General features: G+C 51.7%; 1 protein-coding gene across 1 annotated transcript in view; it reads left to right on the forward strand.

Moving 5' to 3' along the window:
- The window catches only part of TACC2 (transforming acidic coiled-coil containing protein 2), a 193,248-nt gene that overhangs the window by 83,822 nt on the left and 84,818 nt on the right, over window positions 1-24,608 (forward strand). The window contains 2 exon segments of the mRNA XM_038578977.1: window positions 1,894-2,019; window positions 13,275-13,409. Of these exon segments, the coding sequence (XP_038434905.1) occupies window positions 1,894-2,019; window positions 13,275-13,409 (261 nt within the window).

Raw genomic sequence — 24,608 nt, forward strand, 5'->3', positions numbered from 1 at the left:
TCTGGGATCCTGTTCTGGGGGATTTGGAATGGGAACCGTGCAAGTGGAAGGGAACATCACAAGATCCATGGAATAAATAGTAAGGGTGTGGGCACAGGCATGTGCTGGTCTAATCATATTTAAAACATAGTTTTGGGAAATTCACCTTGGACCACCCCACCTCTCATTCATCTCAATGCCATGGGCAGCACTTTGTGGCAGAGCATTGAAGAGGAGTTTGGGGCTAATTCCTTGGCTTAGGATCCAGTCTCAGTCCTTCCACCTGGCCTTGGGGTCTGGATCCTGTCCACCCTGTCCCTTCCTAGTCTCCACTATCCACACTCCAGTAACAGTGACCTTTTGCATTCATTGATCCCAAATGCTAAATTCGTTCCTGGTTCATGGCTTTCAGGTATGTGGCTTCCTGTACTGGAGGCACGCTTCCTTTCTTTTGCACTGAGGACAAGTTACTCAGCCCCTCTGTGCCTCAGTTCCCATATCTGTAAAACGAGGATAATGAGAGTACCCACCTAACAGGGTTGCTGTGAGGATCATATGTGGTGAGGATCATATCTATGAGCACTTAGGCTAACAGTTCCTAGCACACAGTCATTGTCACTGGGCTGGCTGGCTGGCCTCAGTGTACCACTCCACAAGGAAATGTTCCCTGACTCCCACTACCTACCCAGACCTCCTGGTTTTGGTTTATGCTCTTAGCCATCTGTCTCTCCTTCTTAGTGCTTACTGCTATTGTCACTAAATAAATCAGCATTAAAAAAAAAAAAAGTCTGACTCTTGCCTAAGACTCTAAACTCCGCTAAGGCAGGACCCACCTCTTTCTCCTTCACTATGTAAGAGTCGGTATGCGATCAGTATGTGCTCAGGGACTGAAAGAGACTGTCCTGCTACTTACTGCCCAGAGCCAAGTTCATCAGAAAGAACAACTCATGGTCCTCCCTGATGAACTCACCTGATTACCAAAGGGGTTTCCCAGTGGAGTGAGCCGAGGCATGACCAGTGTGTGACAGTGACCAGCGTCCCTCTGACCTTTCAAAGCCTGCTGCTCTTGGAGGCTGTTTGGTGTCCACCTTCTCAGTGGATGAAGGGCCAGCATTGTTTTTAAGTTTTAAGTTTCAGGGTGCCTGGCTGGCTCAGCCTGTGACTCTTGATCTTGGGGCCCTGAGTTCAAGCCCTGCATTGGGTGTAGAGATACCTTAAAAATAAAATATTTTTTTTCAAATTTAAATGTAGGAAATTTTTTTAAAAAGATTTTATTTATTCATCAGAGACACAGCGAGAGGCAGAGACACAGGCAGAGGGAGAAGCAGCCTCCCCAAAGGGAGCCCGATGTGGGACTTGATCCCAGGACCCTGAGATCATGCCCTGAGCCAAAGGCAGGCTGCTCAACCGCTGAGCCACCCAGGCATCCCAAAAATAAAATCTTGAAGAAAATGTTTAAGTTTCTAATGCATATAGATCAAAACTTTAAAAAATTCAATTAAATGAAGTACTGGAGAATGAAAGGAGACTCACAGCCAGGGTTTCTCCGCCTGAGCACTATGATGCCCTGGGCCAGATAACCCTTTGCGGTGGGGCTGCCCTGTGCATTGTAGGGGTTTAGCAGCATCCTGACTTTTATTATTAGACTCAACAGGCAAGATTACTCTATCGCGGGGCTGTGCAGGCTTCTGAACACTTGCCCTGGGTTTCTGTGCGCGTCCTGGAAGGGGACGCGGCGCTCCTGGGCCAGCGCCACCTGGGGGCCACACTCGGAGGAGCAGCAGACCCGGCTCTTGCCGACAGGGGGGCCCTGAGGCCCTGCCCAGGGTCCCTGTAAAATGTGCTGTTGAAGCACATTGAAAACTTTCAGGAACATTTCTGAGCCTTGCTTTTTCCCCACTTTCCTCTCCCCAGGTCACATGTACCAGATGATGTCATCCAGCCAGCTGCCCTTGAGGACCTGGAACACCCACTGTTAGCTGCCCCTTCCCACCCTGGTGATGCCTTCAGCCCCGTTTCCAGGGATCTGACGGCCCAGAGGTACAGTGGGGCCTGGGGCTGCATCTGGTGGTGGGAGCCGGGGCCCAGGCCTCGACGCTGGCCTCCCTCCCTCCCTGCCACCCTCCTCCCCCCGGTCCCCTCCCCTGCAGCCCCACCTCTGCAGAGGTCTGCATGCCCTTCCTACACAGGGCCCCGTTCTCACCAGGAAGACCCTGCCCCAACGGGCATTTTAGAGATTTGTTCCCTTGTGATCTTCAGGGGCCCCTATTTAAAATAGAAGTCTTCTGGAAGAGAGGACGTGCTATTTATACCTTGCCAAAGAATGACTTAGCTGCCTCTGACCTCCTAGGACACGAGCGGGGTCGGCTGCTTGTTTTGTCTTCTGGCAGTGGTGGGAGAAGAGAGGAGCCAGCCGTCGGATGGGGAAGGGGACCCGGTCTTTGTGCCTTTGCTTGGCTAATGAGTTAGGCCAGGCGGTCTTCCCTCACCTGCCCTTCATGCCCCAGCCACCCCACAGCAATCACAGATGTCCAAGTACACTGTGCATAACCCCACTGGCTCTTACTCTGTGTAAACCAGGCTTGCTCAGAATCAGCCTCAGGATTTGGCTCAGATGCCAGTACATACACACATATCCTTCTCTCCCTAAACATACATGTTCCTCCCCACCCCACTCCTCTCTCTATATAAATATAGGTTTATATATACACACACACACACACATACACACACACTTTTCCAGTTTTATTGAGATTTAATTCACACATGACATCATAAGTTTAAGGTGTTAGACACAGACGTTTTAACTTATGTTTATATCACTAAAACAGTTCCCATTTGCAGTGTTACATGGCACTAGGGAAATTGTGATGAACAGGCACTCCCATTTGACCCCGACCCAGGAAGCTGGTGGGACATACCCTCCCTTAGTGAAGCCTGGAAGGAGGCTGAGATCATCCTCATCCCCTCATTTTACAAGAGGGAGCCAAAAGGGCAAGGGGAAGCTCTCTGAGCATTGGATGCAGGAGGACTTGGCTGGGGGGGTTCTGTGGCTGCCGGAAGAACCAAAGTACCCTTGGGGCTTGGTCAGTGTTTCTGAACACTGAGGCTGTGTTTTATTTTTTGTTTTATTTTTTATTTATTTATTTTAAAGATTTTATTTATTCATGAGACACAGAGAGAGAGAGAGAGAGAGAGAGAGAGAGAGAGAGAGAGAGAGAGAGGCAGAGACAGAGGAAGAGGGAGAAGCAGGCTCCATGCAGGGAGCCTGATGTGGGACTCAATGCCGGGTCTCAAGGATCACTCCCTGGACTGAAGGTGGCGCTAAACCACTGAGCCACCCGGGGTGCCCTGTATTTTATTTTTTTAAAGATTTTATTTATTCATTTGACAGAGCACAAGCAGGGGGAGCAGCAGAGGGAGAGGGAGAAGCAGGCTTCCCACCGAGCAGGGAGCCCAATGTGGGCCTCGATCCTAAGATCCTGGGATCATGACCTGAGCTAAAGACAGACACTTAACCGACTGAGCAACTCAGGTACCCCTGGAGGCTGTATTTTAAATGATGTGTCCCGGACCTATAGCCACCATGTGGAGCATGTCCCATCGTGTGTCCCTGTACATCCTCCAGACACCCGAGGAAGTGAGAGGTTCTGTTACAGACCCCTTTGCCCTTCTACATACGAGCAGACTGAGGCTCAGTTCCATGTACGTGTTCAAGGGCACAGAGCTGGTGAGCAGCAGCAGAGCTGGGATTTGAAGCAGATTCAGCTTGCATGCCAAAGCCTTTGGTCTGAACTTCACTGACTGTGGGTAAAGCCAGTTTTCTTCCTCTCACGACGCTTGGGGCTTTGCCTGCATCACTGGCCTCTTCCAAGGCCAAGGAAGATGACGCATTGTAGCGAAGCTGTGTCACCTCTCACCATGACCAAGAATGATCACAGGGTACAGGAAGGAACCAGTGGTTAAGCACAGATCTAATCAGTGCTGAGAACTTGGCCAGCTTTCTGGCTTCATTCCCCAGTAGACAGATTCAGGTGGAGTTCCAAGAGCGGCTCTGGCCTGGCCAGTGTTATTGAACATGTGTCTGGAGTTGCATTGTCTTGGTTTTACTGGAAATTAATAGAAAAGAGGCAGTGCTGATAGGAGCAGGGATTGGTCTGGCTTTGGTCACCAGCTGCTTCCACACAATACTCCTTATTCGTTTCTTCCATATTTGCGACTTTGCCTCTTTCTAAGATTTATTTGTAACCCCAAGGCCAATACTTATGGTTCTTTCATGGGCATTTGTGAACATGTGTAGAGCAGCAAATAAATAGATAAAAAAAAAAAAAAAAAAAAACTCAGAGTTGCCTGGGGCCCTTGCTCCCCACTGAGGTAGAGCAAGCATGGCCTTGTCTGAGAGCAGCTCTCATACTGTACACAAGTGTCCTTCATGGTGGGTTCAGGGCCACGGTTTCTGTAATGTAGTTTTTGCTCATGCCCCCAAACGTCACGGTGAAGTGCTGGGTAGTGCATTTTAGTGCAAGAAGGCTGTGGTGTGCCTTCTGTTGAAAATTCTTCTGTTAGTTAAGCTTCATTTGGGCATAAGTGATAATGGTGTTGGCTGTGAAGTCAATGATGTACATTAAATAACGTGTTTTCACACAGAAATGCACATAAAATAGGTACATATTGAACAGTTGACAAAAGTATTGTGACCAGAGGCTTGCAGGAACCCAGCCCAGCATAACCGCTAGGAACAGAGGTTCAGAACTGGCTAATTCGGCATCTGTGACGACTTTATAGAATGTAGCCACTGTGAGTAATAGGAATCAGCTGCACCTGATCTTGTTGATCCAGTCCACAGGCTTAACTATGAAGGGCATTCTGGGGGCGCGGTGGCTGCTGTTCAGCTCAGCTGTGGCCCTATTGCCCCTCCCCACCCATGTTAGCCTGTTGGGGCTGCTGTAACAAAGCACCACAGACCAGGGGACTCACAGATCTGGAGGCTGGGCGTCCATCTCGGTGGTTAGTGAGGACTCTTCCATATTGCAGACTTCTCACTGTGTCCTCATGTGAGGGAACAGGCCGAGGAGCTCTGTGGGGTCTCCTTTATAAGGGCACTAACACTAATCCCATTTGTAGGGATTCTCAGGACCTAGTTGCCCCCCGAAAGGTCCCACCCTTTAATTCCAACACACTGGGGATAAGGATTCCAGTTTGTGGATTGAGGGAGACACACACATTCAGACAGAGCACCACCTTCAGATCCTCCTTGGTGTCCTGCTGAGAGTAGGGGCAGGAGAGGCAGAGGGCCAGGCAGGGGGAGGCTGTGACAGGCCCTTCTAGAGGTTTGTTCCCCCAGGAGCTGTGTTGGTACTTCAAATTTAAAAAATGAATTTAAACTAAAATTTCAAAATTAAACTTAAATTACATTTTCAAAATTAAATTTCAAATTTGAAAATTAAATTTAAAAATTGAAAATTAAAAATTTCAAAATCTAAGTTAAAATTTCAAAATTAAAATTTCAAGATTTAAGTTTCAAAAAAAGTGTTTTAAGTGGGGCTGGAGGGTTTGCTTTAAGCCACTCTTGTTCCCTCCCTTCCAGTTGCCTGTCAATTTTCTTGTTGCCATGTCCTTCCTTTACAAGACGTCTTCTCCCTGAATAGGGAAGAAGAGAGATGGCACCCCCATCTCAGGCAATCCTCAGCTACAATGGAAGGGATTTGGAAACACCCCCTCTCTTCTATTAGAGCCACTGGAGGATGTCAAAACTTGCTTCTTTCCTCAGGAAAGAGCCTGTGAACCTGCTTTAACTGGTTGAGCTTCCCTTTTTGCCATTGGCTTCCCGGGTCCAGACCTTTGAGAACATTCTGCAAATGACTGCATTGTCCATGGCCACTTATATTCCCATCTGTTCAGTATTTTCAAAAACATTTTTCAAGCCGTATAATTGTTTAAATGCAACCTTCCAGCTGTACCACATTATTAAACAGAGTAGAATGGGGCATTCTGGCTACGTCCCAGAACCTCCTGTGCTTTTCTGTTAGGAATCCAAGCAGAGGAGGGTCTCTCTAGACCTCGAGGCCTTCCCTGGGCACCCCGCTGGGAAGCTGCTCACCTGACTCATGGCCGTGGAGGCCAGACTTCAGTGTGCATCAGAATTAACCCGGTTAGAGCACAGGTGGCTGCCCCACTCTTAGAATTTCTGATTTGGGAGGTCTGGAGTGCAACCCAAGACTCTGCATTCTGGAAAGTTCCCAGGTGATGGTGGTGCTGGTCTGGGGTCCACACCTGGAGAACCACGGGGTGAAGCAGTCCTGTCCCAAAGTTGTTCTCCTCCTTCTGGGTATCGGCAGCTCCACAGGATTGGAGACATCTGCCCCGGCTGGTGGCTAAAGTTTCTGATTTCCACCGTCGGACAGAGGAGCCAGGAGCAGAGGTGGCTCCTGCCCAGTGTCCGAGCCTCACTAGAGAGTTAGTTTCCAAGTTCAGAAACTTCAGAATTTTCTGAAGTTGAAAGTACAGGGGATTCACACTGACTTACAGCTTCTGTTTTTCCTCTTGCTCCCAAATCATGTGGTTTATTTTGGCGGCATCTGTTTGCACCAAAAGATTTTCAGCTGTGGGTATGCATGAGCAGGTTCAGCTGCCTCACAGAGCTTAGCTGAAGCTTTCCTTAAGCAAGTACCTTATTAAGAACAGAATGACAGAGTGAAATTATTATTTTTTTATTTAGAAAAAGGAATCATCCAAAAAATAAATAAAAATAAATAAATAAATAAAAGAAAAGGAATTATCCAGGCGTACCTGGGTGGCTTAGTTGGTTAAGCGTCCAGTTCTTGATTTTGGCCCCAGCTATGATCTCAGGGTCATGAGATTGAGCCCCATGTCTGTCTCTGCACTCAGTGGGGAGTCCACTGAGATTCTCTCTCTCTCTTTCCCTCTGCCCCTCCCCCCAGCTCTCTCAAATCAATAAATCTTTTTTTTTTTTTAAAGAAAAGGGATTACTCAAAGATCTCTAAATAACAGAATTCCAAAAAAATTAGAAATAAATATCAGAATTGCTTTGTGCCATTTAAACGGTATATGGTAAAGGAACATGCTGACAAATCCAGTTGACGTACCCGGTACCCAGTAGGCTGAGTAAATTGGGGTGCATCTTCATGCTTGGTCAGGGCCTTTGAGTTTCCAGTCCAACCGGCTACTATGAGGTAGAAGCACACAAATTGCCACCTTGGCAATGTTCAAATATTGACAATTTCATATTTCAAACGAACACAGGATTTTGTTCTTGCGTTTTGGTTTCTCATGGGCCTTGAGCAGCATTAACTGTGTAGGTAGATTTTTACTTTCTGAATAAATCACTGAATCTTGGATATCTGAGGTCAGTTTCTTCTTGCCCTCTGCCTCCCACTCTCTGTAACCAGGGCCCGGGAGGGTGCAGAAGGAATCCCACGCCAGGAAAGAGGACCCACAGAGCCACTGGTGACTGTAGCGACAACTAATGACCCAGATCAGAGGCCCTCGCATAGTTTTGGGATGGCGCTTATGACCTTTCCTCTCCTCACCAGACCAAGTTTTGCTTGGGTCAAGCTTAAATGTAATTTCCCTTCTCTGAGCACAGGTGTGCTCTGCAGAGGGAGGGAGGGTAGTAAGAACGTGCTGGGAAGGAGCTCATAGGCCAGTTCAGGGTTAACTGTGTGGAGCCAGCCCCCCCGCTGGACGTGTGAAGGTCAGCGATGTTTGGGGGCCCTTCACACTCTGGCCTGGGCTGGGTTTCACATGCTGGTTTATCTCAAGGGACACTGAAATAGCTCGATGGGCCTGCCTTGGGGTTTCCAGCCAATTTGCAAGCCTGTCTGGGCACCTCGGATTCAGGCTTTGCTGCTTTGCAAAGGCTGCGTGTCAGAGGAGCCTGCTGTATCTCCTGTCACCCAGACTCGTCTTATCAAAGCACGTGCCTCTGCTGGCCTGCTCTCCAGTGCCCTGACCCACTAAGCTTAGCTCTCCGGAGCAGCGGCAGCCGAGTACTTTCTTCCCTCTAGCTTACATCTGACTTTCCATGTGAGCCGAGTCCTTGGCCTTAGCTCTCGCCCTGTGACGTGATCGTGTGCACTTGGGGGATTCAAGAAGGAAAAATCAAGAGCCTGCAAGGAAGGGTCGTTGTGCTAATACCTTCCAGATGGTGATATGAAATGGAAGATAAGATGCTGTCGCCCATCTGGCCCGACAGGACGTGGCGTGTTCGGTCTGGATCTTAGGCGTGTTATCGCCTCCGTGACAGCCAGGTCACTCTGTTGTTTGTCCTTGGACAGGGGCTTAATTTGGCGACTCCAGCTGATCTCTGAAATGCAGTTCGCTGTCAGGTCCATAGGGGACCTGCCAGGAGGGACTCAAGCCCTGACCAGGGAGTCAACAGGCGACAGTTAGTGACAGCATCTCACCACGGTGGGACTTGCGGGCTGTCAGGCTGAACTCAGGCCCTGCATCGACATTGTCCGTGTTTCTTGGGTCTGGAGTGGGTGGAAACGGCATCTGAGGGGCTGGCTCGCCAGTTACCGTTTGTGAGGACCTCGGCAAGTGGCAAACTCTGACCACTAGTAATGGCTTTCCAGGGATCTGTGTCCCAAAGAATTCTAAGGTCCCGTCCAGCTGGACCTAGCAGGGAAAAAAACAATGCCACCATCAATAAGTCACATGTGTCTGCTGGAAGTATGGTGGCTTCTGTCTTCTGTTTAACGCTTCTCTTTAACACAAAAGGCTTAAATTAAATCAACATTTCCGTCATCTTCCAAAAATATCAACATGCTGCGACTTTGAATGCAGCTCTTTGTTCATCCACTAAGGCTTGGGAAACATTGGGTAACTCCTTAAATGGGCAGAGGGGTCTCAGAGTGTGCCTAGGAAGGCCTTCACGTGTCTTACCCCGAGCCCATTTTGTAGGAGAAGAGATGAAGGCCAGAGAACAGACACGCCTGGCATAAGTGACGCGAGAATACAGGTGTGAGGTCCTTGTCTCCGGGCCCTGGCCTTCTCTGGGCTGGTTCGGTGCCCATCCAGGAGTTCGCCCTGAGGGCTGGCAGGGGCACTGGCCGTGGCTGAGGGCCCAGCTCCCTGACGATGATGTCTCGGGTGGGCCCCTGCTGGTCAGGGGGGCTAGGGTGGACGTGGGGGCTGGCGCAGAGGGGCTGAACTGTGCCCACCTGCTTCTCATCTCTGCTCTAGCAACGCCGCCCTCCGGCAGCTCAGGGGAGTGGGGTACAGAGATCTCCGCGCCAGGGAAGCTCTAGACCTTGGGGTCTAGAACCAGGGCCTGGCTTCATGCCACCCAGACAATCACCCAGGGCCCTGTGCTTATCTCAGTGCTCTGCTGTCACCGTCCTGAAATTCTCGATGCTTCTGCAACGTGGGGCTCTGCATTTTCACTTTGCATTCACTTACATTCCACTTTGCTGGCAAATTAGGTTGCTGGTCCTGCCTCCGACTCCTGATTGATTCTGATTTTCAGAATATGGCACAGTTGTCCTGCTGTTAGTGGCCTTTGTGCTGGGGAGGCCATGGAGGCAGGGAAGGAGCTGCCGCCATGTGTTGCCGAGCACTTTCCATGTCCTGGGCTCTGTGCTGGGGGCCAGAGAAGCCACAGTGGCCGCCCCAAGACTTTGGGAGGGGAGCAGGACACCCTAGCTGAAAACAGGTCAGAGGCCCAGCCCAGCTTGGCCGTGCAGGGTGGGCATAGTTACCCCCACCTGGGCTGGGGCTCCTTGTTGTGGTGACACCTCAGGAGGACTCTGGGGTGGGCTGGAGGGGCCTGTGAGAGGGTGGCATTCAGGGGCAGGGTGTGCTTGAGCCCAGGCACAGAAGCAAGAAGCTGCCAGGAACATCAGGGGATTGGCTTGGTGGGGTTAGAGCAGGGAGAGGGAGAGGATGCGCCTAGGAGGGGACAGGATGGAGAGGGGGCACGGGAGCCAGTGTAGGAGGCCAGGGAGTCTTCCCACCTGGATTCCTACGGCTGCGGAAAGTTTCAGGCAAGACCAGGACCTTATCAGAACTCGGGCTGGGTCATCCTGGTGACCGTGGGGCTCAATGTGAGGGGACGGAGGAGGCAGGACAGCAGGATGTGCAGAAGCCTGGCTTGGAGAGGTGGTGGCCCCCGGCAGCAGAGAGAGGTGGCCTGGGACAGAGTTTCCAGAAGGAGGAGGTGACTCAGCAGGAAGGGGTGATGGAGAGGCAAGGATAGTCCCAGCTTCTGGTGCTGCACCGAGTCACCAGCTGCTTCCCTGTTGGGGCCTGACGTCCCTGACCCCTGGGGATGGGCCAAGAGAGTGGTGGCCACATTCCTAACAGAGCAGTTGACTCATTTGTCCTGTACGTCCTGAGAGCCCAGTGCAGGAAGGGGGTGGCCCCGGGTGGTGGGGCCAGCAGAGGGCAGGGTGGAGGCCCAGGAGCCACGGCCTCCAGGCTGACAGGGGCTGCAGGGCTGAGGGGACACCCCTCCCCCAACACACACACCGAGTTCTCAGTGAGGGCAAATGCCTGTCACCTGTGAGCACCCTCATCAGTGGTGTGACTGTCACCGTGCTTCACCCTGCGGGTCTGGCTTTGCTCTTAGGCTGCAGACCCTGGGCAGTGTCTCCCCTCCCGTCTGCCCGGGCTTTCAAAGACAGCTATCTTTCCTTGGCGCTTTGGTAGGGTACCTTAATGTAGCAGAACCACAGATTCTATCACCTGTCTTCAGTCTGCATTAAATAAAGTCTTCATGGGGTGTGCGCAGAGGGAGCTCGGCCAGCATGATTTCTTTAGGAAACTAAGTTTTAGACGAGTAGTTTGAGTTTGTCAGTGGCCTGTTCGCTGCTTAGGAATATGAGTGAGTGTAAGCTTTCCAAGTGTGAAAATGGTTCTTTACGGAGCTTAAAAGCCCCCAATAGTTTGGCATTATTCTTTTTGAATCATGTCTTTATAAAATATATTTTTTCAACCACTGTCCAGTTGTTATAAATCAGTTTGGACAGGCGAGGTGTCACTGTGCCTGTAAACCCACTTTGTGGTTTCGCCAAGTTCTGTCCAACACACTCGCTGTCATCTTTGTTCACGTGTGGATCGGCCCGGGGCTTTCCCATGGTTGTTACTCTCTGGTCTCTGTTTTTCTCTTTGTTTCTGTGGGGTTCAGGGAAGAAGGCAACGTGGGTTTCAGCTCTGCCTCTGCTTCTGACCCCCACCCCCGGCTTGGTCACAGCCAGCTGGGAGACCCCAGCCTCCCTCTGCCTGGGTACCGAGGGCTCACGTGGGCGGCCTGGCCAGTCGTCGGAGGCTAGCTACGTGGCCTTGCTAAGTGACCTCGGCCCTCAGAGCCTGTGTCCTTCTCTGTAAAGCAGAGATGGTGACATTTGCCTCAAAGGGTTGTGGTGATGGTTGTTTGAGGTCATGGATGTGAAGTGCTTGGTGCTGGACATGCTGAATGGGGCACCCAACATAAGGCACCCAGGACGGGGTACATGGGACTGGGTGTGCCCTCTGGGCACCCAGGATGGGGTACACAGGACCAGGTACACTCTGCTGGGCACCCAGGATGGTGTACATGGGACCAGGTGCGCCCCGCTGGGTACCCAGGATGGGGTACACGGGACCAGGTGCACCCTGCTGGGCACCCAGGATGGGGTACATGGGATCTGGCACACAGTGCTGGGCACCCAGGACGGGTTACACGGGACCAGGTGCGCCCCACTGGGCACCCAGGTCGGGGTACACGGGGCCGGGTACGTCCCACTGGGCACCCAGGATGGGGTACACGGGACCAGGTGCACCCTGCTGGGCACCCAGAATGGGGTACATGGGATCTGGCACACAGTGCTGGGCACCCAGGATGGGGTACACGGGACCAGGTGCGCCCCATTGGGCACCCAGGACGGGGTACACGGGACCAGGTGTGCCCCGCTGGGCACCCAGGACCGGACATACAGGACTGAGCTCCCAGCAAGGCTGAGTTTCTGCTGTTTTTGTGGCTGTTGCTTAGTGATACGAAGCCGAGGTGTGGAGGCTGAGGAATTGCTGGCTTGGTATGGCCAAGGGGCATTTCTTTGATGTGGGCTCTGTTGTGGGCTCTGAGGGCAGCCCACCTGGCAGGAGCAGAGCAGGTGGGGGACCTGGGGGGAGATAAGCACCCACTAAGAGTGACAGGGATTTGGGGCAAGCATATGAATTCTCCCAGTGTGTTGAGTGTGGGGCGCCCACGACAACTGTCCCCCAGTCTAGGAAGCCAACCATGCAGGGGGAGTTGGAGGGGATGGAGATCAGTGGAACATGATTGACCCCGCAACCCAAGTGTCCTGCGTTGCTGCAGGCTGGGGGCTTCCTGCAGGTGTTTACACTCAGAGGGAAGAAGCAAGTCCTCTACCAGAGGCTGGGAAACCTCACACCCTGGTTCGACCTCAGGCCTGGCTTCGGCTCTGGGTGCTGAGTCACATAATGCCAGCTGGGCCACCTTGGGCCCCGCCAGCTTCCCTGTGGGCAGCAGTGTGGACAGCTGGAGAGAGGCTGGGAGGGCCAACCCACCCTGAAAACCGTTCCCGAGCTTTAGCCTGTGGGCGGCATTGATAGTCTTGCTTTTTGCCAAAGGAGAAACTCAGACCTGCTTGAGCTCTTTGCTTGAGAGTGTGTTTGCAGGTGGCTGTCCCCCCACCCCCTTCAGAGGGGCGGTGGGCAGGCCTCTCTGCCCTCCAGGCATTTCCCTGGATGTCCAGCAGGGGGCACTCACCCACTGAAGGTGGACCTCGCTCTCCTGTAGATCTCTGTGCCACCCCTGGCCCCCCCACCCAAGGGGTCCCCACGCATCCCTGGTGCAGGTTCCTCGGTTACTGGTCAGCCTTTTGGCCTTGGCCTTTCCCAGCCTTGGATTTTGGGGGTGTATCCCAGCGAGTTGGCAAAGCTGAATTGTAGTTGTCAATTCACAGAGTTCATTGCCTATAAAAAAATGATCAGAAGTGATCATACAGAAGTCCTGTCGCCGAAATCAAAGAAGACAATTCACAGAGTGTGTTGAGCACCCACACTGCCTCCATCAAAGAAATGCCAGGTTCTGCTAGAGCCTAACACAGGGGGGCATTCATGACTGGCCGGGAGTGAGGGGGGTGCCTCTGCTGTGTCTAAGCAAAGGCCCTGGGGGAACAGGGCAGGGATCGAGGAAGCAGTGTGCAGGGTCTTTAAATAGCCCATTCCATGTGCCTAGGGTGGGCTGGGGGGGCGGTGAGGGGGGCTGATGAATGTGCCATTAATGAGCCAAGTTCCACTGGGAATAATTCTCCCTTTGTGTCTCCCAGCACCTCCCCAGCTGCTGCCTGTACGGATCTGGTTCCCCGAGCCTCAGAACATGTGTCTTTGCCTCCTGCCCCAGCTGGTGATGGACTAGAAGCTTCCACTCTCTCCCCCAAGGGGCCAGCCAAGGACTTAAGCAGGTAGGGTATCAAGCTTTCCCTCCACGGTTGCTGCCCCTGGAGAGGAGGGGCCTGGTGGTCTCTGCCCCCTAGGCCCTGGAGTGAACCGCATTTGGGATGGCACCAGCAAGATGTGGACAATTTGGATCTGTGATGCCATAAATAATCATTTGGGCTGTAGTCAATCTGAGGTGTACTCCTGCAGGCAAGTGTCCACATAACAGTGGGAATATCCTGCGTGAGCAAGCAGATTATCAGGGCTCTCCAGAGAAAAAGAACCAGTAGGATGTGTATATATATACATAGATGGAGAAATTTATGTCAAGGACTTGGCTCATGTGAATATGGAGACTGGCAAGTCTTCACTGTGCAGGGGTGGCCGGCAGGCTGGAGAGCCAGGCCTGAAGCTGCCGCTCCTGTCTGGAGGCCACCTGCTGCCATAATCCCTCTTCCGCTGGGGACCGAGGGCCTCACTTATTCACTCATTGATTTCTATCAACATGGACTCATGGTTATCTATTTTATACCTTGGGTCATAATATAAGACTATTTTTCTTTACTCTTTATTTTTTTGCCCACCTTGTTTTAGCTTTGGCCATTGGGCCTCTGACTCCTAGGGCTTCACTTTGAGAGGGTCCAGAAGGCCCAAGGCCAATTAGAGAACGATCAGATTTGCATTTTTATTTTTAAATTTTATTTAAATTCAATTTACCATATAATATAACAGCCAGTGCTCATCCCATCAAGTGCCCTCCTTAGTGCCCATCACCCAGTCACCCCATTCTCCCACCTACCTCCCCTTCTGCAACCCTTTGTGTCCCGGAGTTAGGGGACTCTAATGGTTTGTCTTCCTCTCTAATTTTCCCCCAGTTTCCCCTCCTTTCCTTGTGGTCCCTTGCACTATTTCTTATATTCCGTGTATGAGTGAGACATATGATGATTGTCTTCCATATGATGATTGTCCTTCTCCAGTTGACTTATTTCACTCAGCATAATCTCCCTCAGATGTAAATGGTGGGTATTCATCCTTTCTAATGGCTGAGTAATATTCCATTGTATAAACAGGCCACGTCTTCTTTATCCATCATCTGTCAAAGGACATCGTGGCTCCTTCCACAGTTTGGCTATTGTGGACAGAGCTACTGTGAACATTGGGGTTCAGGGGTCCCATGAGTTCACCACATCAGTAGTGCATTTGCTGGGTCGTATTTTTAACTTCTTAAGGAACCTCCACACTGTTTTCCAGAGTGGCTGCACCAGCTTGCATTCCTACCAACAGTGTAAGAGAGTTCCCCTTTCTCCACATCCTCAGGGCAGGCCTGGTTTCAGGACTGACCAGGGCCCCTGTATCCTGAGGCTCTGTGTCCTGCCCAGTAGGCCAGGATGGGGCCAGGTGTGGCCGTGGTTCCGTCACCTGACTTCTGCCCTCCACTGCACCTGCAGGCTGTTGCCAGCTTCTCTCTCTCTCTCTGTGGCTGCTTTCAGCCACGGGGCTGTGACCTAGATCCACGGATCCAAATAAAACTTGTCTTTGCCCCTCCGGTGGGTCCCTGGAGGTTTTCAAATTAAGTTTCAAAAATGCACAGATGAAAATTTCATTTTGCTGAAATGGAAGTTGTTTTTGAACGAGCCTGGGCCAGAGTCTGAGGTCGGTACTGGTTTCGGGGTTCAGAGGTCCATCCTGCCTCCGTTCCCATTTCCAGCCAGGCTTTTTCTGATGGAGGAGGGCATGTGTTTTCGCTGTGTGCAGGCAGGGCGCGGTCCTCCCCCCGCCCCCCACCTCTGTGGCTTGGCCTTTCCGTCTTTGGGCTTGGAGGGGAGTGGCAGGGCAGCAAGACCCGGGGGCACATCTTATTACGAAGTCGACAGATGTTCTGTTCTTGCAAGCATGCTGGGCGACTTCCTGCTGCCTCCTTCTGGCTCTAATGGCTGCTGTGGAAATGATGACACAGCCCCACCTTCCCCGCGCAAATGGCTTGTCTCCGGGTTTTCACACTCCTTCCCTCCCCCTACACCCGCTGGTGATCATTAGGACACAAGCCTTTGGGAGAACAGATGTGACTTTGAGAGAGGCCTGGTGGGGGAGAGAGAGCTTCATGTCTGACCCTGCCTGAAGCAAAGAGCTTGTCCTGGGAGGTTCACTGTCTGCTGCGACGGCCAGGCTTTGGGCCTGCCTTCTGCCTCCAGCCCTGCCCTCAGCAAACCCCCAAATTTTTTGATTTTCGAAGATGGTCTGGAGAGCATCATGTAGTGATGAGTTGAGCTCCAGGAGGCTGAAGCCAGGCAGGGAGTCACAATAAAGAATTTCTAGCAAGGCAGGTCCAAAGCCCTCACTCATGCCAAGGCTGCCACAGCTGACCATGTGTTTTTGGACCCTCGGGAGGCTTGTGCCAAAGAGCCCAGTGTGTTGGCACATGGGCCAGGTGGGTGTGAGCCTGAGCAAACTACATCCCTGTTCAGAACTGACCTGCCAGTGGCCTGCGGGGGACCGCAGGAGTTGATAACTTGAAAGCCTGGCCAAGGGCTGCCTGGATAGATCTGGAAGGAAAGAGATGGGAAAAACAGCTTCTTGCAAGGAGGAAGTAGTTCCATGCGGATGTAGGAGGCACAGGGCACAGCACCCCTAAGAAATGCTGCCCTGAACTCCAGCCTGGGTTGGGGCAGGCAGGTGGCCTCCTTGGCTCACAGGTGAGATGTCCTGTGGCCCCTGGCTGCATTGGGCAGCCCTAATTTGCTCGCATCTCTCTATCCACACTTCTCCCAGACTTAAGAGATCTTCCTGGTGCTGGAGGGAGTACATGTCCCCCTGGCCCCCCCCTAGGTGGTGCCCACCCTCTTCCATGCAGGTTAGAGACGTGAACCCCTTGAAAAATGCCGCACATCCTTGCACTCAGAGCCCGTACGCCTGCCGGGTCACAGCTCAGTGGTTAGTTTTGTAGGCGGGGTCAGGGCCATCCTCTCTGTTTTCAGGATGTCGGGTTGCTGCTGCTGTCAACAAGGTGCTGTGCGGAGTAGATGTGAGTCTAATCCTGCTCGACCCTTATTTACGTAAGCCACATGTCATTAAATGCATTCTCCTGCCTGAAAGGCCACTTTAAAAAAAATTATTTATTTATTTGAAAGAGAGCAAGAGCGACAAGGAAAGGGAGAGAGAATCAGAAGCAGGCTCTACACTGAACACAGAGCCCAACGTGGGGCTTGATCCCAGAACCCAGAGATCATGACCTGAGCTGAAACTGAGACGTGGATGCTCAACCGACCAGGCCGCCCAGGCAACCCCTGAAAGAGCACTTCTTCCAGGGCAGACTGGGCATGGATGTGCTGTAGAGTAGCACGCTCCTGGCGCGCTGAGCATAGGCCAGCCCTCCTGGGGCCTCTGTCTCCTGAGGGGGCCGGTGTTTGGGTGGCTGCACAGGCCTGCTGGAAGCTCCACCTTGCTGGCTTCAGCAGAGGAACAGGGTGAGGGGAGGCCGTTACCACAGCAGCAGAGGCAGTAGAAGGTGGCAGCCTCTGTATGTGCAGAGCAGGTGTGGCGAGACGGGACCCAGGACCGTAACTGTGTCATTTCTTTTCCCTCCTTAGGGAAGGAGAGTGGGCAGCTGGGGGGGGGGGGGCTTCTCTGGAGCACAGCTGGGAGAAACTGCAGAGCTTCAGCTCTGTGACCCCAGCTGGACTGGAGCCCTGGGACCCCGAGAGCAGCCTGGAAGGGAGTCCGACACGATGTGGGCTTCAGTGAGGAGCAGATGGTACAGGGGAGCTGTGAGGAGCCAGGGAGGGTGTGGCTGGGGGGTGCCCAGCGCAGCTTCTGGAGGGTGGAAGGTTTCTGGGAGCTCCCACTCATTCCTGGTAAAGCCCTTGGTCCCATATTAGGTTGGCTTCCATGTTATAAGTTTGGATTTTTGCACTCTAATTAGGGGGCTGCTTTTCTTCTAAGCTGGGTGTACATCTGCCTTGGAGCCCCCAGACCCAGCTGGAGGTAGGAAGAGGGAGGTTGCCAGCAGCAGGCTTGATCATAGATTGCTCAAGGGGAGGTGGAGAAATTAGACCCGCAAGGCGATCAGGGTCCAGGGAGGGAGGGTGAGAGAAGGGCTTTGCACCAGAACATGCCTGGCTCGGGGCACCTCCCTGCCTGTGGGTCTGCTGCCTCTGTGGGCCGGTTAGCTTCTCTTATACTCATGAGATGTATGAGATGAAGTCACAGGCCTGATGCTGCAGCTGCAAGAAGGTGACAGGTGCTCTGAATCTAAGCAAATCCTGTAGCGTGGTCTCCTGCTTTGTTTCCATCTAAACATCTGTCCACTCACCATCCATTCTTCCATCCATCTGCCCACCTAGCGTACAGGTCCTAGGCTGATTCCGTGCTACGTCCCATGTGTGATGTGTTGCTGGGGAGGAGCCGCACGTGCCATGGCTTTGCGGGGAGGTGGAGAGGCCCAACAGATAGTTTTAGGCCATGGGGCAGGACAGGCCTGGACCGACTGGAGGGGGGCACACAGGTGCTCGGGGCAGAGCGGTGAGGTTAGTGACAAGGAGTGGCAAGTGAGGTGAGTGGTGGTCAGGTTTGGAGGGGCCCGCAGCCAGGGTCCTGGGGGTTTGCTGGGATCCACAATGTGAAAGGAAGATCATCCCCTTTTTTCTTCCTTCCTTCCTTCCTTCCTTCCTTCCTTCCTTCCTTCCTTCCTTCCTTCCTTCCTTCCTTCCTTCCTTCCTTCCTTCCTTCCTTCCTTCCTTCTTTATTTACTCATGAGAGACACACAGGCAGAGGGAGAAGCAAGCTCCATGCAGGGAGCCTGACATGGGACTCCATCCTGGGTCTCCAGGATCACTCCCGGGCTGAAGGCAGCACTAAACCACTGGGCCACTGGGGCTGCCCCTCATCTTCCCTTTTATTATTATTTTTATTTTATTTTTTAAAGATTTTATTTATTTATTCACGAGAGACACAGAGAGAGAGAGAGGCAGAGACACAGGCAGAGGGAGAAGCAGGCTCCATGCAGGGAGCCCGAGGTGGGACTCGATCCCGGGACGCCAGGATCCCGCCCTGGGCTGCAGGCAGCGCTAAACCTGCTGAGCCACCAGGGCTGCCCCTCATCTTCCCTTTTAAAGCAGGGGAGAGTCCGGACCAAGTTTAGCTGTGGGGAAAATCTCCGATGGCCAAGGGGAGGATGAGTGGCGAGGGGAGGCCGGAGGTCACCGTGGTCCAGGTGGGAGGTGATGGTGGCCTGAACTTGGGCAGTGGCTGTGGGGATTGTGTGGATCTGAATCCTTGTGTGGCTTGTGTGCCCTCCTTCCTTCATTTGCTCATGAATGTTCGTGAATGTTCGTTGAGCTTCTGTTCTGTGCAGGCCTCTGAAGCTGCAGCTGGGGATGCAGCAGTGACTCTTGCAGATGGCGGCCACACTCTCCTGAGGGGACTGTGCAGGGATGGGGATTCCTGGGCTGGGCTGTGATTCTGGGTTGGGGCTCCCAGGGCTCTGGGCTTTGCACCAGCATTTCCTCTGCATGCTACCCAAAGTGGGGGCTCAGGAGGGGAGGGACATCATCCCCCCATGTGCTCCCACCCAGCATGCAGTCCCAGCTCTTCATCTCCTGGCTAAAGAGCAAAGCACAGCTGGTTCTTTGGGAATGACTTGCCCACTTTGTGCCCCCAAATAAGTCCCCCTGCTCCCGACTTTAATAATCTATCTCTAAAGGAAAAAAACTAAAAAATAAAAATCCATCTCAATGAGCATGACTGCCTGGTAGCTTTGCAAACCATAGGGTCCTGTGACCCTTCTCAAGTTTAGATACTGGGGCTCCTCTCCCTCCCAAGTTTATTGGCTCCATTTTAAAGGTGGACAAACGGATACCTGGGTGGCTCAGTGGTTGAGCATCTCCCTTTGATCCCAGGATTGCGGGATCAAGTCCCACATCAGGGTCCCTGCATGGAGCCTGCTTCACCCTCTGCCTATGTCTCTTCCTCTCTCTGTGTCTGTCTCATGAATAAATAAATAAAATTAAAAAAAAATAAAGGTGGACAAACTGAGCCCAGTGAAGTCAGGACCTTGCCTGAGGTCACAAGCTCCTAGAGCAAAGCTGTGGTGGGACCCATTTGGGTTGAGTGTCTCAGGAAGCCTGCCAGCTGAATGAGGAGCTCTGGACTTGGTGTCCCGGGGCTGCTCTGAGAGTCACTGGGGCAGGGACACCGAGTTCTCCCCGGGGCAGAGTGACTCCTTGGTTTTTCATGACACAGCCACAGCAGCAGCCACAACTGACACATATTGAGCACTTGCTGTATGCCTGGCACGGCTGTACTAAGAATCTTCTCTTTGATTTCATTTAAACCTGGTGATATCCACATTGGTGGGAAAGGCCTGTTTATTTTTATTGCACAAATGAGGACACAGAGGACCAGAAGGGCTTGGTAACTTCTTCGGGTCGGTTTAAAGATTCGGGTAAATGAGCAGTTTACCCTGTTCGCCATTAATCTTTCTGAATTAGGTGAATGAGGAAGAGATTTTAATTCAAATGTCATTGCTGGGCACCCAGCCTTCCCCTACCCCCAAGTGACACACACAAAAAGCAAGACTTGTCAGTGTGGGGTGGTGTTGAGGTTGGGGAAGTTGGAGGGCATGGCTCTGGGCCTTGCAGGTGACAGCAAGGGAAGTCCTAGGATTGCTTCAGTGGTTCTCCTTAAGCTCTGGCCTCAGTTGGAAAGAATTTCAGTTTCAACCTCTCTCCTCTATGTCCCTAATTACAGGCCTGTCCCCCCAGATGTCCACCCAGCCCTATGTGCACATAGCAGTTGAGAGCCTCCCATGTTCCTGGCTCTGGGCTAAGCATTGGGCATTCCATGCGGCATGTGGGGGGCATGGTCTGAGCCCTCCTACCTTGCCTAGTTGTCTCTTTTTTTTTTTTAATATTGTATTTATTTATTTGAGAGAGACAGAGAGCATAAGCAGGGGGGAAGGGCAGAGGGAGAGGGAGAGGCAGGCTCGCCACTGAGCAGGGAGCCTGACATGGTGCTTGACCCAGGACCCTGAGATCATGACCTGAGCTGAAGGCAGACACTTACCTGACTGAGCCACTCAGGCACCTCTCAGACTTGTTTCTTTTGTGTTGTTTCATTTTAAAGATTTTATTTATTTATTCGTGAGACACACAGAGAGAGAGGCAGAGACACAGGACAGAGGGGGAAGCAGGCTACATGCAGAAAGGCTGATGTGGGACTCGATCCCGGGGCTTCAGGATCACACCCTGAGCCAAAGGCAGCTGCTCCACTGCTGAGCCACCGGGCACCCCTCAGACTTGTTTCTTAAGGAGAAACGATGCTGGGGATGCTGAGGGGTGGGGGTACTACCCTAGGATGAAGGGGTCAGAGCAGGCCCTTTTGGAGAGAGAAGTTGGCCTCCCAGAAACAAAGGAGCCACCCCATGTGGGCGAAAGGAGGCATGTGTCCCAGGCTGGGCTGTCACCGCATGGTGGAAATGCTCACACAAAGCAGGAACCCTTCATCTCTTTCTGGATTAATAACTTAACGAGATGCAAAACCATGTAAATGTACCATATGCACTTACGCTGCGTCAGAACTGAATCCGTAAGCAGCCTCTGAGAGCTGCTAGGAAACGTGGTGGTGCCTCTCCCACGCTTCCTTAAAGCCAGCGGGAGGAGGCAGGAATTGGGTCAGTCTGTTGTCACGGCAAGATTGGCTTCACATGGACAAATCAATTCCTAAAAATCGGAGTATTTAGGGAAAATAATCCCTTATCTTCAGACACAGTTACAGTGACGACTAGACAGGGTACAGGGGGAATTACACAGACAGGCCCACTGGGATGGTCATGAAAAGGGAAATATTTTTAGGGCTGGGTAATGCACACATGAGCTCATGCATATCTGTGCACGCAGGCACATCTGTGCACACGCATGTCGCTACACTCACACCCACGCACTTACTCGTTCACTGTCTCCTCAAACGTTATGCTAATTATGCTATTAGTAGGTGCTCATGGGTGCTATTTCTGGCCCAGCCGTTCTGGATTTCTGTTCTATCCTGGAGCCTTGAGTCAGCAGTTCTGGTCCTCAGCTCCTGGCTTTCACTGCGCTGCTCCCAAGTAGGGCAGCCCCATGGCAGGCTGGGTGTCACTGCTATTCAGGCGTGGAAAGTAATGCCCCCCAGACTAGCTGACGGGTGGCCTGCCTGGTGAGGGGCCGCTGCTCCGGCCAGGGACCTCACCAGGACCCGCTCTCTGTTTCCAGTGAGGGAAGGAGCAAGACACCTTGAGCTTCTGAACGTGCCTGTTTGTGTTTTCATCTTGGAAGCATTGCCACCCCAAAAGGCCTCCCTGGAGCCATGGGGAGGAACCCTCTCCCCACGCAGAAGGGGCACCTGATGTTCTCAACCTGTTTCTCCAGTCTGGCCTTAGAAACCTGCTTTGCTAAAAAAAAAAAAAAAAAGAAAAAAAAAAAAAGAAACCTGCTTTGCTGCTGATTTTGGCAGCTGGGAGGTCCCATCTCTGTTTACACCTGCTTGTTTTTCTTAAAAGATCTGCCCCCCCCACCCCCACCGAGTTGCCTCTAAAACCAGTCAGCATAAGCTCTAGAGGAACTCAGTGGATTAACACATCAACCTTCGAACCAAATACGGTATTTAATCTCTCTTAACAGGCCCTGAAAAGTACTTACAGACTTTTCTGTTCTTGGAAATATTTCCCTGAGAAGAAAGGTGGATACCACTGGCTGTGTTCTTGATCTGAAAGAAAGGCGGCTGGTCCAGGCACGTCAATTATTTCTCTTCTTCCCAAGTTTGAGTGAAACTTGACTTTATTCCTGAGTATGAGCTTGAATATTGGAGGTCAGAGTTTTATTTGACCCACGTCCACCTTGGACCACCCTGTTTTTGCCTATGACCTTAAACCTAGTTTATAAAACTAGTCAGAGGAACAGGTCTGGATTATCCGAAGACAGTTATTACCTGAGAAAGGCCACTTAAAATGAACCCATGTAATAAATCAAAGGTTTTTTTTTTTTTTTTGAGGATTTTATTTATTTCTTTTATTTATTCACGAGAGACACACACACACAGAGGCAGAGGGAGAAGCAGGCTCCCTGCGGGGAGCCTGATGTGGGACTCGATCCTGGCACCCCGGGACTCAGGATCACGACCTGAGCCAAAGGCAGACGCTCAACCACTGAGCCACCCAGGTGCCCAATAAGTCAAAGTCTTATGGTAACAGCGTGGAAAGGGTTTAGCTGTGACTTTACCTTGAGAAAGAAATGAGAAATTATGAAAATGGTTAGTTGTATATATAACAAGATGTAGGAGGTCATGATTACCATATGCTAGTTTTTAGAACGAACAAAGCATTCCAGCCCTGGGTGACTGCCTGAGTTTCAGGGTTGCGAGTTCCTCCCTCTCACACGCGAGTCCCTTCTCCATACACCCATGAGGGCTTTAAGAGTTTTCTGAAGGGCTTCTCTCAGCATCTTGATCTTGACATTCCCTCTTCGAAGCTGTCTCCTTCTTCATCCCTCCGATCCCCTCTGGTGGTTCACCGATGGCCGGCTGTCACGGCTTCTCCAGAATCGGTTTCTCTGACTTAGGGTGTCCTGCGTGTTCCCCCAGGTTTTAGCTTCCTTTGCAGTTGGCAGCACGGGGTATTTGCCTGATGGTCGTCGAGAGACAACTGGTGGCCACTTTGAAGCCAGGAGGGCTTCCTTCCCTGTGGGAGGGGAGGACCGAGTCTGTAAGTGGTTGCTCCCTGGCCCATCATCCCCATCAGGCTGATCCTTGCTTCCTCCTCCATAACCTTGTTGCCGTGGCAACACAGATGCTGGGGACGCTCTCCTCGGGATGGAGCAACTGGAAATCTGTCCTCTGGGAACTTCTTGGCTTTCTGATATTACCGAGTGCCTGGGGGTGGGGGCGGGGGGCTGAGTAGTCACTGCTCTGCCTGCAGAAGCCGCCCCATGACATTGATGTTACCTTGGCAGAAGGGTCTCTTGGCAGAGGACCCAGGGGAGAATAGGTTGAGAATGTCAGTCACAGGACACCTGCTCATCCATGGAGTGGCCTTTTCCTTTTTTTTTCGAACCCGCTGGGTTTTATGAATTCTGTGACTGATCACGATTGTTGCCCTTTTCGCTTTGGCTGTCGGGAAACTTAGGGCCAAGCTTATTCCAACAAATACTTCCGGAATAACGTTACCCCTTCTGGCTTCCATACACCTTTTCTAGCTGAATTTCTTCTATGGTCTCTTGAATTGCAAGCCTAAGTGCTTTCTAAATTTAGGTAGGGTCTGTTCCCTAAAAAGTGATCCCAGGAGTTCTCCTGCATTTCCATCTCAAATGAGCTGAATGAATTCGGTAAAGACAGAAGGATGTTGAGGCTCTTATTTCGTCTTCTTGGACTTGGCGTTATGTTACTGATTCCTCCTCCACGTGATGAGACTTCTGGGCACTAACTTAAAGTTTTGCATAGACCTAGCGTTTGCCACACCAGCCTGCCTGCCTGCCTTCTTGTAGGAAGCAAAGACTAACATTGTAACCTGCATTCTTAATTTTGAAGTAAAAGTGTGTCTCATCTCTCTTTCTTTTCTGGCACATCTTGGGGTGCCTCTCTGGGTGCGACAGTAAAACCCTCAACCTCCATTCTCGATCATGACAGAATTGAAAGGACTTACCCCACAAAGGGTAGTGTTTGGAGCCGTCTTTGCTTGGAAGGAACTCTGGAAGGTCTCATGGGTAGGATATGGTGAAGGTGGCAAGGAAAACATACAGTAGATCAGCCCTTTCTAAAGAAGAAAGGGAATCAACTTCCTGGAAGAGATGAGATTTTATCTGAGCTTGTGCTTCAGCCTGAGGAAACCACTCTGGCTCCTAAGGGCGAGGATGTGAGGTTGAACGTTGGAGTCTAGAAGATGAATAGATTCTTCTGGCCCCAGAAATGAAAGAAACCCATTAGTCTTCTCCCCTTTCTCTGTTCATCAAATGATTGAAGACTTTTTTAAAAAAAGATTTTATTAAAAATAAATAAATAAGTAAAGATTTTATTTATTTATTTGAGAGAGTGAGCAAGAGAGAGAGGGAGAAGCAGACTTCCCACTGAGCAGGGAGCCCAATGTGGAGCTTGATCATGACCTGAGCCGAAGGCAGATGCTTAACCGACTGAGCCACCCAGGCGCCCCTGGATAATTGAAGAGTTTTGCCAGGACCTCCTCCCACGCCCTCTGAGGTGTCATC

Source organism: Canis lupus, chromosome 28, assembly GCF_011100685.1.
Source record: "Canis lupus familiaris isolate Mischka breed German Shepherd chromosome 28, alternate assembly UU_Cfam_GSD_1.0, whole genome shotgun sequence".
Taxonomy (NCBI): domain Eukaryota; kingdom Metazoa; phylum Chordata; class Mammalia; order Carnivora; family Canidae; genus Canis; species Canis lupus.